The 19,444-nt window shown below is 47.6% G+C and overlaps 1 protein-coding gene across 1 annotated transcript in view; it reads left to right on the top strand.

Moving 5' to 3' along the window:
* Nucleotides 1-4,075: 4,075 nt before the first annotated feature.
* The window catches only part of Igsf5 (immunoglobulin superfamily member 5), a 40,873-nt gene continuing 25,504 nt past the window's right edge, over nucleotides 4,076-19,444 (top strand). The window contains exons 1-3 of the mRNA XM_035443551.1: nucleotides 4,076-4,133; nucleotides 10,343-10,660; nucleotides 16,050-16,349. Of these exons, the coding sequence (XP_035299442.1) occupies nucleotides 4,076-4,133; nucleotides 10,343-10,660; nucleotides 16,050-16,349 (676 nt within the window). The remainder of the gene's footprint in view (nucleotides 4,134-10,342; nucleotides 10,661-16,049; nucleotides 16,350-19,444) is intronic.

Raw genomic sequence — 19,444 nt, 5'->3', positions numbered from 1 at the left:
GGTTGCTTGGGGAGGGAACCGGTTTCACCAGACCTTGGGCCTCCGCTAGAGGCAGGTGGATAGCCAGGCCAAGGCGTTTTGGCTCATCCTTTGGGGCTGATTGAGCCTGTCAGACTCCAGCTGGTGGCAAAGGACGACCGAACGAGGGGATATGGGCAGCTGTGACCCCGAAGGACTAGAAAAGGTTCCACTGAGGAACAGAGGAGGCTCCGCCTTTGTTTCTTAGCCTGGGCCTGGACTTCCTGTGTTTGCACTGGCTAATGGTTAACAGGGAATGTCCCTGCAGCTAGGGGCGCTCGCACGGTTCTGCACCTCCACATTTATAGCCTGGGCCACTGACAGGAAAGGGCCACTTCACGAGAAACTTCCTGTTACCGGCTGAGGAGTGTCCAGTCAGAAGTGTTCCTGTGTTTGCAAGGAGTGCAGACAACAACCAGGAAGCCCTGTGTGAATGGAATACAGAGATTCACCTGCCTGAGGTAAGGGAGGCAAGACCAGTGCGGCTCTCCTGGAATGAGCCCTTTTCTGGTGGGTTTCTTTTCAGGACTCCGTGGGTGTCTGGTAGGCCATTGGTGGGGCTCCCCACAAAAATGCCCAGAGTGTTTGCCTTCCAGCTTCCACTGGGTTGAAAATTAAACGGGGAGGCTGCTCTCAGGGTTCAAAAATCCCAGTAATTTATCAATGAGCCTCCCTCTCGAACAGAGCTGTTGGGGAGGGGGTATGCTAGGGCTCTGGTAGAATTCAGAGGAGGGTCTGTCTCAGAGTCACAGCTGGGAAAGCAGTCTCCTCATTCCTTGGTCAAACTTGTAAATTGACATCTCCCCTGTCTTCATGGAGTGCCTTTGGAGGTTCTGGGAAGGCAGGGCCCCAGTGAAGAGACAGGCCCCTGTCAGTGAGGAGGCCTGTTAGGTGAGAGACCCCTGGGGGGAGGGCACTGCAGCAAGGAAGAGGTTCCGAATGCAGGTGCACACTTGCAGGCTCCCAAGCGTAGCAGAAATGCCGGATCTTGCACAGGAGGTCAGTCAGAGGAAGCCCCTTGCTCGGCTTTATGCCAACCAATTCTGCTGTGCCCAAGACTGCTCTGCCGGGAACAGCACGGTGAGAGCCTTTGGAAGTTCCAGCATAAAGTATTTTCAGCAGCTGAGGAACAAGGGGCAATCGTTATGAGACAGCAGATTTGTGGCCTTTCTTTCAAGTTACTGGGGAGACCTGTCAGGTTTTCTGAGTGTTTTGTTTTCCCCCTTGTCAGGCCAGTGAGGAGAGGGTAGGATGTTAACAAATTTTAGTAAGATGTTTTTGAAGAGATGGCAGGATTTTTTTTTTTCAACTAACAGTAGGCCATTTGAAGCATTCAGCAAAATGAATGAGAACTTGAGTCTCAGGTTTGGGTGTAGTTTTTTTTCCCCTCTCTTTGCTCTTTGGGAGTCTGCCACCTAGCTCCAAAATAATATACACAGAGACTTATTCTTACTTATGAATGCCCAGCCTTAGCTTGGCTTGTTTCTAGACTGCTTTTCTTAAGTTAGCCTGTCTACCTTTTGCTCTGGACTTTTACCTTCCTTTATTCTTTATACTGTTCTTACTTCTTACTACATACCTTCCTCTTTTCTTGTTCTTATTCTCTCTTCCTGGCAGCCCCGTCTCTTCCTCTCCTGCCTAGCTATTGGCTGCTAAGCTCTTTATGAGACCAACCAGGTGTTCTAGATAGGCAAAGTAACACAGCCTCACAGAGTTAAACAAACGCAACGCATGTTTGCATCATATGTTAAAAAGCAATGTCCTACATCATAAGCCAATGTAACACATCTTAAAATAATATTCCACAACATTTGGGTACCCACCCTCCTCCCACAGAGGTGTTAGCTAAAGATTTCTGTGTTAAGTTCATATTTAATTAAATCACACAAGTCACGTTGGCTATCCTCTAATGCTCAGTTTTGATGATGTCACTGGCTGCACACACTCTCAAATGCTGCGTCGGTCTGCATCACTTCCTGTTGTAGTGATCTCCCTGTTGGCTCCTGGATTCTGCTGCTGGCCTGGGACAGCTACAGGGCAGGCAGAGTGACCCTGGCAGGGAGGATGCTCCCGAGTACTTCCTGGGTCGAAGAAAGTGCCTTTATTCTGTAGCTGACCCACCTTATTAATCAGTGGTTGGAGCATTTCCTCATGACCTTTGCTCGTCCCTCACTGCAGTTTCGGTAATGATCAGTGGCTTTCAGTAAAGCGTGCAGCTTTCAGGCTGGGAATAGTGGCACACACCTGTAATCTCAGCACTTGGGAAGTGGAGGTAGGAGTGTCAGGAGCTGGAGAACATCCTTTGACCCGTAGTGTCTTTGAGTCCAGGCTGGGCCACACAAGACCCTATCCCTAAAACAAGCAAAACAAAACAAAAACCAACCATCCAAAACAAAACCAACAACAAACGTGCAGTGTCCAGAACTGGGCAGCTCAGTTCCCCCCTCTGTTCTGTGGGCCAGGCATTCCAGGTGACTGATAGAGCAATTTCCTTTCGAACTTGTGTTAATTGACCTTGAAAATTAGCAAACGATTCATTCCCCACTTGGTAAGAATGGATCTGGGCTCAGGGCTCAGTCTTGTGGCTTCAGCAGCAGTGTGACTGCCAGGTGACCCCTGTGGAGGAGGGGAGGAGGGACATTCTCTAGTTCTGCCCAGTGCTTCAGGCGCAGAGCAGAGTGGGATAGAACCTTAGCGGAGGTGTTTTAACCCTAAGTAATGTAGGAATGTGGGTAGTTAAACCTCAGTGCACGTGCTGAGGTTTGAGAGACATCGGAGAGACAAAGGGGTAAAAGCCCACCCTGATCCCTTTTCCTGAGCTGGGGTACCTGGGGGTGAGTATAAAGGCTGAGTCACAGGCCTCAGCATCTTTGCTGCCCTGGAATGGAAACTCTCCCTCTCGTTTCCTGGGATATGCACAGCCTGAGAGGTGGGAGTCATTTCCTCTGCCGGTTTGGGCTCTGTGCTGGCTGTGGTTTTTCCCAGCAGAGTTAGGAGAGCAGAGGACTGGACAGGTGTGTTGTAAAATCCCACCACCAGACTCAGCACCTGCTCAGTTTAGAGGGACCAGGTGTCAGCAGGCTGTGGTGTCTGTGGAGGCCACAATGGAAGCTTCCCGTGTCTCTGCTGTGCAAGTGAGTGCTGAAAAGAATTCGGGAAACAGGCCCTGTCCCAGGGCAGGAGCGATGCTTTTGCAGATGGCTTAAGGCGATTCTGTGTGCAGCCAATCAGTGCCAAGCTCTCCAGTGGGACCGCCGTGGTGGGAGGAAGGAAAACAATAGGAAAAACTGAAAGATGGGGTGAACATGAGGTCATCAAAGAAGCAGGGGTCGGAAGGAGGGTGGACCCAAGGGGAACCTCTTGTGCTGCCAAACGGCCCACAGAGCTCACTGCATCTGCCTCAGCCCTACCCTTACCACTCACCCCTCACTCGGTCACCCGGAATGGTTCCACCCCAGGCCCTTTGCACCTGCCATTTCCTCTGCTCTTCTGCTAACGTGCCCATGGTTGCTACCAGAAGCCTGTCCATGACCGCCTGATCCAAGTGATGGCTAACACCTGTGCTATACCCTCCTGCTTCAACTTATCTTCCCATGCCTCACAGCCTTCTAATCGCCTCTACAATCACCTCTTCACTGCGTCCCACCTTCCTGCATGAGGTTGTGAGCTCATGATGGACAGGGGTTTGCCTTGGAGGTGGAAGTGAAGAGCAGGCAACCACGCTGTACCTTTTGGTCAGCAACTCAGAGTCAGGCTGTCCTGTTGGAGTCTTGTCAGCTATACCTGGACTTAAGGTCAGGTTGTGTGCTTCAGGGCTTCTCTAAGGTGAGCTGCACCAGAGTTCTTGGAGGTCTGTGTGAACACAGCGATGGGGCCAGGCCCAGTTTCCCACCCGTGGTTCTGCGATGAGGCCCAAACGCATCTTCTGAGGGAACACTGCCTGCCTAGAAGGTGGCGCTCCAGAGGTGTCCAAAGTGTTTGTGCGGTGCGGTGGATCCTTTTGGCTCTAACATCACTGCTCCTTCTTCATCTTTCAGGTAAGGAAGATCATGCTGAGATGGAGGGAAGCTGGAGAGGTGTCCTGGCTGTGCTGGTCATCCTGGCTGGGCTGACAGGTAGATGCAGTGGGTGGGTGGACTGTTTACAGACTTCAAGAGCAGGGCGGGAGGGAGGAAGGGTGAGCAGGAGATACAGCAGGGTAGGGTACAGGTGGTTCTCCTCAGTTACTCCCTCCCTTCCAGGTGGTCCTCCTCAGACACTCCCTCCAGGTGGTCCTCCTCAGACACTCCCTCCAGGTGGTCCTCCTCAGGCACTCCCTCCCCTCCAGGTGGTCTTCCTCAGGCACTCGCTCCCCTCCAGATGGTCCTCTTCAGACAATCTCTCCAGGTGGTCCTCCTCAGACACTTCCTTCAGGTGGTCCTCCTCAGACACTCCCTCCAGGTGGTCCTCCTCAGACACTTCCTTCAGGTGGTCCTCCTCAGACACTCCCTCCAGGTGGTCCTCCTCAGGCACACCCTCCCCTCCAGGTGTTTCTCCTCAGGTACACCCTCCCCTCCAGATGGTCCTCCTCAGACAATCCCTCCAGGTGGTCCTCCTCAGACACTTCCTTCAGGTGGTCCTCCTCAGGCACTCCCTCCAGGTGGTCCTCCTCAGGTACACCCTCCCCTCCAGGTGGTCCTCCTCAGGCACTCCCTCCCCTCCAGATGGTCTTCCTCAGACAATCCCTCCAGGTGGTCCTCCTCAGGCACTCCCTCCAGGTGGTTCTCAGGCACTTCCTCCAGGTGGTCCTCCTCAGGCACTCCCTCCAGGTGGTTCTCCTCAGGTCCTCCCCTGCATCTTTGTCTCACAGCCACCCCTTCAGGATCTCTTATTCCTGTTATTGTAACTCTACCTCAAGAAGGTTCCCTTACTGCCTCTGACCCCACATGGCCCCCACTAGGACTTTCCCTTACCCATTGGGTACCTGAGGTTGTCACTTGACTGGTTTCACTTTTTGAGATGTCTTTTCCATTTGCTTCTCCCCTCTTCAATCTCTTTGTATCTTTCAAGGAAAGGCTGGCTCAGGTGTCTCCTGTCTGTCTACTTGACTTTCGTGACGTCTGTGGTGTGATCCCAAAGCCTAATAATGTGGCATTTCTTCTCTCACCACAGCCTTGCCAACAGAAGTCCTTCAGGGCATCAGCTGGGGTAGATTCCTGAGGATCCAGGGCCCCTGTGGAGTGGGCTGGGCTGACTCTGAAGGTCTCACAGTTGTTGGGAGTCTGTTGGGTTAGTTAGGTCTCTCGATTCCTTGTTCACTGCTTCTGGGGCCTGGCTTCTCAATTTCTCTGTTTCTCCTATTATGGCAACGTGAAGGCTTGCTGTAATAGCAGAGAAAAAGCAATGCAGGGACACTTGCAGGCCAAGGTACCCTGGACAACTTGTCACAAACCAAGTCATCCTTGTCATTACCCTGAAGACAAGAACACCCAATGAACAGCTCTGTCTGTCTGTTCCTCCTCTCCCCATGTGCCCACAGTTCTACCAACCATGTGGGTGGCCACGTTCAGAAGCTCGTGCGCTCCATTCTGGATGGATAGACACCGAGCTTTAGAAGCCTGGCTGTGACAGTGTTAACGGGAGTAAAGCAGAGTGAAGTGAAGTAGGAGGCAGTTTGTGAAGTCCCACTTGGGGGTGTATTTGCGTGGGAAGCCTAGGAGCACCTGGCTGAGGAGTCCAGAGGCAAAGGTCTAACAGCATACAGTGAGAAGCAGCCTGCAGGGACCTGCTGGACACTGCTCAGTAGAGTGGAGAGGAAAATTAGGTCTGGGAACAGTTTAAGACTTAGCCTGGGGCTAATGGGCCACCCTTAATCCACACTTTAGCGGCACTTTGAATATATATATATATTTATATATATTATATATATATTTATAGATATATATAATCATTATATATATATTTATAGATATTTATGAATGTTGAGCCTTAAGTACTGGTCTGAGTCAAGATGGATCATGTTTGAATTTTGAAGATGACTGTATCAGGAGGGCAGAGTATTATGGGCTAGTTTTAGATTTCCCAGGGAGAATTTATAATGATACTGAATCCTTTAGATATTTCATCCAGGAAAGTCTTGTGGCTAGTTGGATCATCTTCACTCATAGATTTAGCTCTACATGCCCACGGAGCTCTTCCAAGTCTTTTTCCCCTCTCCTCCCCTCCCCTCCCCTCCCCTCCCCTCTCTCTCTTTTCCATTCCTCTCTTCTAGCATCCCCTTCTTTCTCCTCCCTACCTTGCCCATAATCTCATGACTTACATAGATCTTGGTTACCTCATTTATTTGCTCAGCAAATATTCACTGAACCCCTGTTATCTGTCACACAGTTGAGGCATAGGCACCAGAGCTTAGAGCCTAGTAAGAAAGACAAACAAGCATTGAGTGAGAACAAGACAAAAATAAAGCAAAGAAAAAAAAAAAAAAGAAGCCAACCATTGTGGCAATTGCTTTGAAGAAACTTCTCAGTGGAGAGCCCATGGTAGAACAGTTTAACATAAACAGAATGGTCTGGAAGGGTGACCCCAGGGCATATGACCTGACCAGGAACCCAGGAGCAAGTGAGACTGGATTCCAAGCTGTTCATGCGCAAAGGCCCTGGACCAGAAAGACGATAAATTTGGTATTTTAAGAAGGTTCAGTGGCCCAAGGGTAGAGTTGGGACAAACTGAAGACAGAGAAAGTTGCTGTGGGAATGAGTTTGAAGGGCTATCTGGTCTACCCAAAGTGATGGGCCTCTCAGATGTCTGGAGTGTGGAGGTAGGGTGGGGACGTTATATACAAACAGGTACCTGTTTTATGATACTTCTCTTGGTTACAGGTGCAGGGATGTTTTTAGTGCAGCAAGTGGCCCAGAAGTGATTCGCTTTTTCTGTCTCCATCCCAGAAGCTCAGCAGACAGTTCAGACCTGCCTGGGACTCCTTTCAGGATCCCCTCTTTCTGATTCTACTCTTCCTCAGTGGGCCCCAGCCTATAATATGGTTGATTCTCTCTCCTTCTGAAGGCCTATCACCAAGGCAATTCTTTCTGGTCCCTACTCTCCATACATTGTTTCTTTCCAGCTTTAGCCGCCTGTCTAGCCGGCTTTCCCATTCACTACGAGTAAGAAAGAGGCAGTGTGGGGATCTGCAGCTGTGAACTGAGGACAGAGTGTGAAGGGAGCCACGCTGGAAAATGGAGAGGTGGTTGTTATAGACTGTGCAGTCTTTTATGTCTAAGAGATTGTTTCCATTGCATGTGTTTGTGTGGTGTGCATGTGTGTGCATGCATGTGGAGGTCAGAGGTCATGCTGGGGTGTCATTCTTCAGGATGTTATCCATCTTGTTTTCTACAGACAAAGTGTCTCACTTTTACCTGGAACTTGCTGCTTTGGCCAGTGAGCCCCAGGGAAATCTCCTGTCTCTACCTCCTCAATGTAGGAACTACAAACATGCACCACCACTATGCCCAGCTTTTCTATGTGGGTTCTAGGGGTTAAACCCAAATCCTAATGTCAGGATAGGGAGTGGGAAGAAAAGGGGCCCTGCTTAAGTTCAGGGGTGGCAGGGCAGTTACAGACACACTCTGTAGGGCATGAGAGAAGCCCACCTCTGCCAGCTGAAGAGTGTGGGTCCTACAAATCTTAAGGAAAAGAAACTCCTCAAGGAATCTTGCAGACAGCAGACACCCCAGGTTTGTTGAGTGACACCTACAGAAAACTTTCAGGTGGGGGACACCCTGAGTTTTCTCAGCATCCCATTCCATTATCTAGCTTTGCTCTCTAGGAAAAGAGAGACTAGAGGAGAGGAAGGTGAGAGCAGAAGTGTGTGGCTGAGTAGAGGTGTATCTGCAAGGGCTTTCTCATGTTTGCTTTATGTGGGCAAGGTCACCCATGGCCTCAACACTGATGAATCACTGAGGAAGGGCACTGTGGCTGCCTGCTCCTTTTCACAGGTTCAGCTGAGCGCAGTTGGTGGATCCAGAGGCTGCTGCCCTTGTCAGGGAACTGTACTTAAGGCTCTTTATCACCTATTTCATTGAAAGGTCACATGGCCCCAGATGTGGTGGCTCATGCTTGTAATTCTAGTACTCAGAAGCTGGTGGCAGGAGGATCAGAAGTTTAAGGTCATCTTTGGTTATATCACAAATTTAAGTACAGCTTGGGAGACATGAGATCCTGTCTCAAAAAACAAACTAACACCAAAACCAAAAAACAACAGCACCAAAAACAGGTAGCATCGAACTCAAAAGAATCTCTGCATGGCCTAGGTTCCTCTGGCTTTACCCCTACCTGTTCAGGTGCAGTGTAAGGATGGATCTGCATGGTCTGTGAGTGTTATGTGGTTCCTCATTCCCTGGGGCAGTGGGTATCATCTTTACAGATTGTGTTTGGAGCAAAATGAGGTGGCATGCACTCACACTACACTCTAACCTTGCAGGTTCTGTGGCTCTCACCTATCCTTTCCCTTTGGCCTTCGAGGCTCTGTGTGTGGTCACCGTTCATCCTCTTACACTGGGGCAGAAAATGAATGGGGGTTGGGATTTCCTCTTTCCTATGGCATGTATGTTAGTCGTTTTCTTCAGTGCGACTCCAGGTTCATGGCTAGAGTTGAGCGAATGTCTGTAGCTTCCTTGATTTTTGTCCTGTCCTGGTTGATTTTTGTCTCCTTGATGCTAGCCAGAGTCAACTGGAAAGAGGGAACCTCAATTGAGAAAATGCCTCATTGATTGGCCCATAGACAAGTCTGTAGGGCATTTTCTTGATTAATAATTGATGTGGGAAGACCCAGCTTACTGTGGGCAGTGCAACCTCTGGGTATAAGAAAGCAGGCTGAGCAAGCCATGGAGAGTAAGCCAGTAAACTGTTCCTCCACAGCCTCTGCATCAGTCCCTGCCTCCAGCTCTTGCTTTGGCTTCCATTAATGGACTGTGACCCAAGATATGCAAATTGAAACAAACACTTCCAAGTTGCTTTTGGTCAGTGTTTTATCACAGCAATAGAAAGCAAACAAATACAGAGTCATTTCTAGTTTTTCTCTTGGGACCTTTGGTTTGTTTTTTAGCTGATGGTCAAGATGGGAGTGGATCAGTAGGAGTTGGCCCAGTGGCCACAGGGAAGATCCACTCTGTAATAGGCGTGAGGAACACATTTTCTTTCTTCTCTGTCATACCCTGGGAGAGGTGGTGTGTACTCAACCTTTGAATTAGTTCAGGTGCCTTCTTGCCTTCTCCTAACTCTGCCTCTTCTAGGCCAGCTGGTCTCTCCTGGCCTTATCTTCCCTGGCACTCTTCCCTCTGCTGGTCCTGGTGTGTGTGAAATCCTTCTCTCCATCTGTGAGTTCCTGAACAAGGAAGCTCTGCCCCACAATTCATTCTGGGTGATCATGAGGTGCTAATGTTTGACTATCTGCCACTGTATGGCTCATGCCCCAGGAATGTTCAGGGCTCTAATCAGTTTCCTTTAGGGACCTCCTCACATCTGCCTTTCAAGGTGAGGAGAACTGCCGTCATTTGCCCTGTCCCCCATACATGGGGGGCTAGCATATTGACCTACAGTGATCATACAACACTAAGGTAACTCATCCTGACTGATGGGCTGCAGTGAAGAGAAGCCAGGGCATATGTTGTTTCAGTGGTCTCCTGAGTCACAGGAGCCAGGGAAGAGTCCAAAATTCAGGGTGGCAAGGCCTGATCTTGGGTTCCAGTTCTACTGCTGTGGCAGTAAGTCCTGAGTGTCCTGTGGACAGGACGAGTCCTCTTTGGAGGCTATGGAGGAGAATCGGGGCCCCTATCTTTTGCGAGAGGCTCTTTGTCCCATCTGGTCCCGCTGCCCTTCAGCCCCAAATGAACACACGGATGCTATATTAGTTATGAAACTGTTGGCCAGTGGCTTGGGCTTCTTATTGTCTAGCTCTGTCTTAATTATTCACCTATTCCTATCAATCTATATATTTCCACATGGTCTTTGCTTACCAGAGAACACCTGGTGCGTCCTCTCTTCCCCTTCCACATGGCGTCTGTTTCTGCCTACCTTTCCCAGAATTCTCCTTGTCTCCTAGTCCTGCCTGTCTTCCTGCCTTATTGGGCAACAGTGTTTTATTCATCAATCAATAAGAGAAACACATATGTATTGGCCATGTATCTATCTACAGCAGTCCTGGTCCCAGGCCTCAGGACCAATAAGGCAGAGAGGATGAGCCTTCACATGGATGCTAGGAGCATGACCACTGGCAAACAAGGGTTAAATGATGTCATTGGCTTATGTCAGCTAATTAATTTACTGCCCTGAAAACCTGGTTGCCTTCTAGCTTCTGGATCCAGTTATGAGATCATAGAAGGTCCACAGAATGTAACAGTCCTGCAGGGCTCAGACGCTCGCTTCAACTGCACCGTGACCCACGGCTGGAAGCTTATCATGTGGTCCCTCAAAGGCGTTGTGGTGCTGAGTATCACGTCCCAGGAAACCATCATCACCAATGAGCGTTTCACCTCCATCAATTACAACGGGAGTGACAGCTTCATTTCCGAGATGGTCATCCGAGGCGTGCAGCCTGGCGACTCGGGACTTGTGCAGTGTAGCCTGCAGAACAGCAATGTGGTTAGATCTGCCTTCCTCTCCGTGCAAGGTGAGCCGGCTGCAGGGCCTTCTGACGTGACACTTGGGGCCAACCCTCAGGTATGGTGGTGCATATTGTGACTCCTAACTGATGGTGGCTTTGTGTTTATCTGTTTTACCTGTCTTTGTGTTTATCCCTCGATCCCCGACTCCTTCTTGCACGCATCATCTAGACTTCACGTTCTGAATATTCTGAGAGAATGCTGACTTAGCTTATGTCTCCCTCCTCCCCTCCCTTCTTCTTTCCCTCCCTCCCCCCTTTTTCTTCTATGCCCTCCCTCCTTTGCTGTTTGACTCTCTCCTTGCTTGCTCCTTTCCTCGCTCCCCGTGTGAGATGGGTGTATCGATTCCCCATCTGGTCTACTCCTGTGTGTCTAGGTGGATGATTGCCTTTCTGAAGCCATCTCCTGGAGCTCTTCTACTTGTAGTTGCAGCTCCTCTTATTTGGACAGTTGGCAGTCACCGTTTCAGCTGATACTTTGTCATACACAGTATCCACGTGGAAGAGTGCTTTAACTACTTTCTTTAAACTTCTCTCATCTATTTTTCTTGCCCCAGTGATCATAGCTGTTACAGTCAAAGGTGTGTGTTCTCCAAATGCGTCATGCACTTGAGAGGAAAGGGTAGACGCTAGTCTATGCTACCGTAACATTTTTTCATCTGTAAAGGCCATTTGGTCCCCTGAAGATCATTACACAGCGAGAGAGGCAAAAGGAAGTGTTTTATGTCGCTTTAGATAGTTTTACCCAAATCATGACTCCCTTATACTTTTTGAAAGTGAGTTTATATATTATTGATAGAGGTTGTGACTCGTAGATTACAATTTCCTATCAGTTTTTTTTTTTCTTGTGTTGGGGATCAAGCCCAGGGCCTTGCGGTCTCTATCCAGGGCTCTCCCTTTGAGTTGAGATGTGTCCCCAGCTTTCTAGAGTTTTTATTTCTGTGACAGCATTTCTCTTGAGAACAAGCTGTGGTTTTGAGATTTAAAAAAAATATCTACTTATTTCCTCACCCCAGTGAAATTCCAGATTCTGTCTGTTGTCAAATCAAATGTGATAATATTTGGTGGAAAAGCATGCCTATATATTTGTATTTAAAATGATTTTTACTTTAGAAATGGAGTAAAACTGGTGACTCTTTATTTTGGGGATCTTTAATTTATGCGGTTTATATTTTCTAAGCAGTGATTTTTACAGGGTTATCTAGAACTCTTGGCCCAGTTTGCATGCCCAGGTTCTCTGATAGTAATTTAGTTGTAATGGGAAGAACACAGGACATGAGTTCTGCTTTAGCCTCTGTCAGTTGTCAGCCAGGGAAACCCCTGCACTGGCTTCTTCCTTCCTCTGTAATTGGGATGAGGCACCTCTGCTCAGCTCACACATCTACTGTGATGATGAGGTGACAAAACCACGAAGACTCTAAAGCTTTGTCCCATTTAGCTTGGTGTGCATCCAGCTGGGCACCCAGAGTGGTCCAGCCAGACATCCAGAGTGGCTCAGCCAGACATCCAGAGTGGTCCAGCTGGGCACCCAGAGTGGCCCAGCCAGACACCCAGAGTGGCCCAGCCAGACATCCAGAGTGGCCCAGCCAGACATCCAGAGTGGTCCAGCCAGGCACCCAGAGTGGTCTAGAAACAAGGGCTTGGGAACCTGGCTGACTGGGTTTCCATCCCATCTTTGTTGTTTAGAGTTACATGGTCTTAACAAAGCACACAGTGACTTGGCTCTGGGGTGCTTACCCTAGGGTTTTTGTAGCATGGGTGGGTGGGTCAATAGAAAGCCTTTACATAATGTGGGGCTCATAGAAATTACCACATGAATATTTTTTTTAATTCCTGGAAAAGCATACTATTCTAGTTACTCAGTAGGATCCAAAGATGAACAGAAGAGGGCTGGCTCAGTTGGTAAAGTATTTGCTATGCAAACATAAGAGTGTGAGTTTGATTTCCCCCTCCCCCAGAACCCAAGTGGGAAATCTGGGTGTGGTTGTGCATGCCTGCAATTCCAGCTGGTGGAGACAGGCAGGTCCTTGGGCTTGCTGGACAGCCAGACTAATCAAATTGTTGAGCTCTAGGCTCAGTGGGAAACTCTGTCTCAAAAAATAAAATGAAGAATGGTTAAGGAAGACATCTAATATTGGCCTCAGGCCTCTACACACGCACACACAAGCACACACACACACACACACACACACACACACACACACACACACACACACGCATGCACAAACCCCCCCTCCCCACCGCACAGCTTCAGGACAGCAGATCTTCAGAGACACATTTTACTTTATGAGCATTGATGCTTTGCCTGAATGTACGTTCTGTGAGGGTGTCAGGTCCCATGAAAACTGAGGTTACAGACAGTTGTGAGCCACTGCACGGGTTCTGGGACTTGAACCTGGGGACTCTGGAAGAGCAGCCAGTACTCTTAACAGCAGAGACATCTCTCCAGCCCCTCAGAGACACATTTTAAAGACCACAGATAGTGTTTTCTTGATGTGTGTGTGGCATCTCTGAGAGAGTAGAAAAAGGTCATATGGGGGCTGTAGGAGGGGGCCTTAGTACACACTCTGTCCTCTGGGACAAGAGAAGGATGTAGGCAGTCAAGCATCAAGGGAGTAGAGGCCGAAAGGCAGGGCTCTGTACTGCTGGGCTCATGACATGTACAGTTGAAAAATACACACAGTTCTGAAGTGTTTCCCAGAGCACTAAGCCTGCACATCTGCCTGAATACCTCTGGCATGAACTTTATGCATTGGTGGTTATTGAGGCTTTTGGTTTAATATGGAGAGAAGACCAGGGCATTAAGGCTTTCTCCCAGTTCCTGCATAAGGACAGGAGTGGGGCAGAGCAGCACTGTTGTCATAGGAACACTAAGAGACACTTTCCCCAGGGACACAATCTTGGAGAAGGAGGAAATGCCCACAAATTACCCAAGACCCATTTACTTTTCCTCCCCGAGCTTCAATAGAGCAGATACAACTCCAGCTTGAGTTCTCTTACACCTGTGTGACTATTCTGAGACCGTTTTTGAATAATGTGTTTGTCACGATAGTGGATAAGCCAGCGGAAGCCTCCTCTGATGCTGGAGGTATAGGCTGGGGAAAGCTGAAGCCTAGCTGCATATGCAGAAAATCCTCCACATGGCTACTAGACTGATCCAGTTGTTGCCCAAGCTGCCATTGTCTCATACGTAGGATGCACTTTGCTCTCTGAGGACCAGAAGGACCTGAGCTCTTGCCCTGTCATTATCTGAGACAGTTCCATCCCTCCTACAGCCTGCCATCATACTTTTTTGTTTTTGATATTTATTTATTGTGCACACATGTGACACAGTGTGTTTATGATCAAAAGATAACTTGTGGGAGTTGGTTCTCTCCTTCCACCATGTGAGATTAGGGTCTCAAACTCATTGCACTAGGCTTGGCAGCAAGTGACTGCCTGCTGAGGCATTTGGGGTTCCCCCATTGTCTGCTACCTTGAGTCTCCTTTCTATCAAAGCAGAGGAGCTGACAAAAGAATGAACTTGTAAAGCCTAAGCCCTTCAGATTTAAGCCAACCTGCCTCTCATTAACTCAGATACAGGAGTGCTAAGGTTAGCGCAGACACCTTACTTATGCTAAGATGGCACCTAGGAAGTATGACATTTCAGAGTGAAGGATGGCAGAGCCACTCTGGCCCTCCCCCACTCCAGGGCATGACTTCTTGTAATGGCCTAAGACGAGGTGACTAAGGTGACTCTTTTCCAGTTCCATTCTCCTTCATGCACAGGGAGCTTCATGCTGCACACTGGAAAGGTCTTCTACATCACAGGCCAGCACATCCACATCCTTGGATATAGTGATAAAAACAAATCACCCAAGGGCAAAAATCCAGTCAAATCCCATATAGGGCCATGGTCTAAAGAGAGAAGGAAAAGCCCTCATCGTGGTTTCAGGTTCTATAGTGAGTGTCCCTTCAAGAAAACACTCCTGTTTGACTTTCTTCTGCCTGGTGTCAAAGAATACCCATGCTTATTTAAAAAGGTTATTCAACACTGTGTGCTGTTCTAGCTGCACTTCTGTGGGAAGTCAGATATCTTTCTGTTCCCTTCAAACGAAGCAATCCCGTAGCATACAAATGAAGCTGCTGGCTTGGAAATCTAACTGAACATAACATAGATTTGCATAGATAAACATTGCCACTTGGTTTATAATTTTTTTATTAGTTTAAAAATACAGTTTAATGGAAATGTGTTCATTTACATCAACATGTAATGAGTTATGACTGTTATTTTTAAGTAAATATTTTAGAACAATTTATGTAGCTACTATCCACACAAAGGAAGTTCTTTGGAGTCTCTGGTGGCTTTGAAAGAGGAACTGAAGCCGAAGTGTTTGAAGATCGTTTATTCTGGTCAAATTATCCCCTTTAGAGATAGGAAATACAGGGATAGGGGCTCCGAGTCCCCAAATTTCAGTGATTTGCTCTGAGTGTTGCAGTAGTGCTGCAGAGCCATGAATGAGAGCGGAGTTTTCCGTTCAAGTCCTGTGTTCTTTCCATTATCTCAAGCATCTGGGAATGGTGCCTTGTAGCATGCTTGAATTTCAACATTTGAATGCATATGTATGTCACTAAGGCTGTGTCTTTGCCAGGGCCAACCTTCAGGTTATTTTGGTATTGTCAGCACAAGTAAACATCATTTTCGGATGGCTTACTTGCAGTGTGAATGCTGCCATTGGCAACTGGGGGCTCTTTAAGGAAACATTGATCTAAGTCAATAATTCTGAAACTTGATTGGGTTAATTCAGTTCATAATAGATTTGATTTTGATATAACTTATAACTAGAAATGCATTTTAACAGAATACCCAAGGCAGTTCTTTTTTTAAAGTTTACTACTGGGTGCACATGCCTGTCTTCCCTGCCCTTGGGAGCTGGAGGCAAGAGGATCTGGAATCCAAAGCCAACTTTGAGTGATGTTTGGGACCAGCTTTGGCTACATGAGATTTTGTCTCAAAACAAAACAAAAGACAAAAAAAGTTTATGACTCCAAATTATAAAATGAAGGTGATTGGCTCAGACTTAAGGGAAGAGATTTGCTATTTACAAGTCTCTGGGAAAAGAATACAGAATATTTCCTGCTTTGCTCCTGTTTCCAGGACTGCCTAAGAGAATCCTGTAGCTCTATGCTGGAGGTCGTTGGCTTTTATTTCTCATTATTCTTGGGAGACACATCGCCTGCTTGTAATAACCCAGCAGGTGCACATAGATATGACAGATGAAACCTGAACTATGGTTTCCTGGGACAGACACAGCCTTCCTGAGGCCTGGGAAGGAAGTCTCATGAGATGTAATTTGAAGCAAAAATTGGGAAAATCAGGAGGCTGTTATACTTTAGCTTGTTTCTCTCTTCTCTTTAGTTATGGGGACCCTGAACATTCCTAGCGACAGCCTTCTGGTCACAGAGGGTGAACCCTGTAAGGTGACTTGCTATGCCCTGGGCTGGACCCCACTCCCAGATATTTCCTGGGAGCTTGAGGTCCCGGTAAGCAATTTCAGCTACTATTCTGTTCTGGAACCGGGTGACTTTACGAGTGCCTTGAGTGTCCTGGCTCTCACACCGCTGGGCAATGGGACCTTGACTTGTGTGGCAGAGCTGAAGAACCTGCAGGCTAGCAAGTCCTTAACTGTCAACCTGACTGTGGTTCAGCCGCCACCTGGTAAGTGAGCCGCGCCAGCCAGGAAGCTATGGAGTAAACCATTCCCAGTTCATGGGAGGGTCAGGCTCTTGGTCAACATACATATACATGGCCAACTTGGACTATGACCTTGATGTTGGGTGGAGAGAGCAATGAGGTAAGTCCAGTGCTGTGAACTTAGTGAGTCTATGATCTCACCTGCCCTCATAATTTCTTAAGAGTTTTTATGTTTCCTAGTTGCAAATGAACTGAAAAGCCCTGTCTACCACGTAGATAAGAAGGCAGCAGGTTCAGAGACAAATACTTAATGTTTTTCAAAAATAAAGCTGGGTGTGGTAGCTACTGCTTATAATCCTAGCACTCAGGAGTGGAGGCAGTAGGCTTGCTGAGAGTTTGTGGCCAATCTGGACTATGTAGTAAGTTCCAGGGAAGTCTGGTTTATAAAGTGAGATTCTGTCTTGAAAAACCAAAACAGCATCTTATTGTCTAACTGACTACATAGCAACACTTTAAAGTTTTTTTTGTGTTTTAATTGGATGTTTCTCTCCTGCCCTCTAGTTCCCGAAAAACCACTCAGAGGCTTAATATTAATTACAAACTGTTGGGCTGATGGCTCAGGCTTATTACTGACTAGCTCTCACAATTAAAGTAACACATTTCTGCTATTCTGTGTATCAACCATGTAGCTGTGACTTACTGGTAGTGTTCTGGCATCTTACTCCTCCATGGTGTCTTCCTGACTCTGCCTTCCTTCTCTCTGTGTCTCTGTTTGGATTTCCTGCCTAGCTATATTCTCTCTGGCCATTGGCCAAATCAGCTTCTTTATTAGCCAAATGGTAATGAAATATATTTGCAGCATACAGAGGGGCACATCACATCATTTTGTCTTCCAGAGGAATATACTGTGACGTGGCAGAAACTCTAACCTGTGGCTCCTGTGAGCTCTGAGCTGGCACGGGCAGGGGTTCAGGGGTACAGTGCTGATATGGTAGGACATGGAGATTTAGTTGAATTTTGTGGAGGAAAGGGTGGTGCTGAGCATAAACCCAGGGCCTCATATCTGCCAGGTAAGGGATCTACTACTGACTACAACTCCAGTCACCCCAGCCCTGGAGACTCACAGTAAACCCCTCGTCATATGGAAGAGGAAGAGGAAGAGGAAGAGGAAGAGGAAGAGGAAGAGGAAGGGAGTCCTGGAAGGAGGCGGGAATCTTTTCAGTTCCCTTTTTCTATTTCAGTCTTCCTTGGCTATGGAAGTAGCCCTCTAACCCCCAGCCTTCATTTTCTCATGGCTTCCATAAGCATGTGTTTATCCATATCTCCATCTCTCTGTCTACCTCTCTCTCTCTCTCATAAAAATTCAGTTTTTTTCTGTCTATTATAATAATATCTTCCTGTCCTTATTCTTCTTGATGCTCAGCTTAGTCCAGGGTTGCCCCCCCCCACAGGTGTCCTGACATTTTCTTATTAGCTTTTGGGCTCAACCAGATGCTCCATTTTCACCTTCTTTGCCCATGTCCAACCCAGCTCTCCTGTAAGCTACTTAGGGACAATGAAATCTGGTCCAGTCATTGACTGGGAAGACTGAAAGATAAAATGCCATTGGCACCAAATAGACCAGAACTGACTGTTGAAAACCCACATTTCACCCAGATAATGAGGCAGTGCAATGCTCTAGCTTGAGGGATGGCCCCTTCTAGAAATGAATCTTACAGATTAGCTCTCTGCCATCTTCTGAAGGGAAAGGAGAAGGGAAGGGTGCTTCATGCCCCCCCCATCAGCGGGTTCTTTCTTAACTGGGACTGCACCTTAATTACAGCATCTGTAGGCTGGAGGGCCGGGAAGGGACTCTGCAGGAGGGCAGCAATGAGCCTTGCTTTATTGGACTCATTTGCAAAAGGGTAATTCGTCTCTAAATTATTCATCAAGATCACAGCAGCTGGTGTCTGGCTCCATGTTGTGTGTTTTATGCAAGTTTTATTAGTTGCAGACCTCATTCAACCTTGGCTGTGGAGCTAGAGGAGCTGGAGTCAAGTTTGTGGAGGGTGGAGAAGTGAGCTACCTGTGAGAGTTTACAGACTCCCTTGGGGATGGGGACATCAGTTCCGTGCCCACATCTGCACCACAAGGCTTCTTAGATTGAGTTTAGGAAGCCCAATGGATTTGGATCACAAAGTATGCTATGCTCTAGAGGTCAAAAGCTCCTCTGAAGCAGTCATGTGGGAAACCAATGCTTGTATCCACAGCTGGTTTCTCAGTTATAGAAAACCCAACTTTCCTAGTTACTGAAATCACAAACCTATGGGGTAGCAGACAGCCATGTTAGAAGGCAAAGCCCCTTCATCATTTGTTGGGGAGAGATGTGAACGAATGCTTACTTTGTGGTGATATCTTTCTTGCACAAATGAAGCCTGTCTGGGGGTCAGAGAATGGAGCTTGCCACTAGCTAACCATAGAGGTCTGGAGGTCTGCATAGACAGACAGGAAGTGATGTAGCTGGGCAGAAACAGTATATAAGCAGGGAGAAATAGGAAATTGCTCTTTTTCTCTGCTGAGACACTGAGGAGGTAAGGTGTGCTGTGGCTTGCTCCTTCTCTGATCCCCGGGCAGGCTTTATTTGTGCAAGAAAGATATTACCACACTTACTCCCTCCAGATAGGACACTGGTGATGTACCAAGGAGTTCATTGGGGTTACTCACAGGAGCACCAATGACTCAAAATGATTCAGGAGCACTGTATCCTTGGAATTCCCTGCCCAACTTGCAGGCAGGTCCATTGAAGGGTCCTCCGTGAAATTGTTGCAGCTTATGTAGCCTTTGGGAAGAAGGCTAACCTTGTGAGTCCTGCAAGTTTCCTTACCTTTCTGAGTGTTATGGTCCTCTCTCTTTTTCTAAGAGGGATCATTCAATTGGGAGGAAAGAACAACACAACACCCCATCATGCCCAACAAAGAAATCTTCAGGTGAATAGCATGGCCCCACCTGCAACCTTCTACTAAAAAAAATTAATCCATGTTTTATATGTATAGAAGAACACATGTGCATACATATATATGTAACAGATGATAAGTGAAAAACATTATTAAAATAAGACACCTGTGCAGTCCCAATTGTAA

This window comes from Cricetulus griseus, chromosome 4 (genome assembly GCF_003668045.3).
Source record: "Cricetulus griseus strain 17A/GY chromosome 4, alternate assembly CriGri-PICRH-1.0, whole genome shotgun sequence".
Taxonomy (NCBI): Eukaryota; Metazoa; Chordata; class Mammalia; order Rodentia; family Cricetidae; genus Cricetulus; species Cricetulus griseus.
Note: the sequence above shows the minus strand (reverse complement) of the source record. Positions and strands in the feature narration are given on the sequence as shown.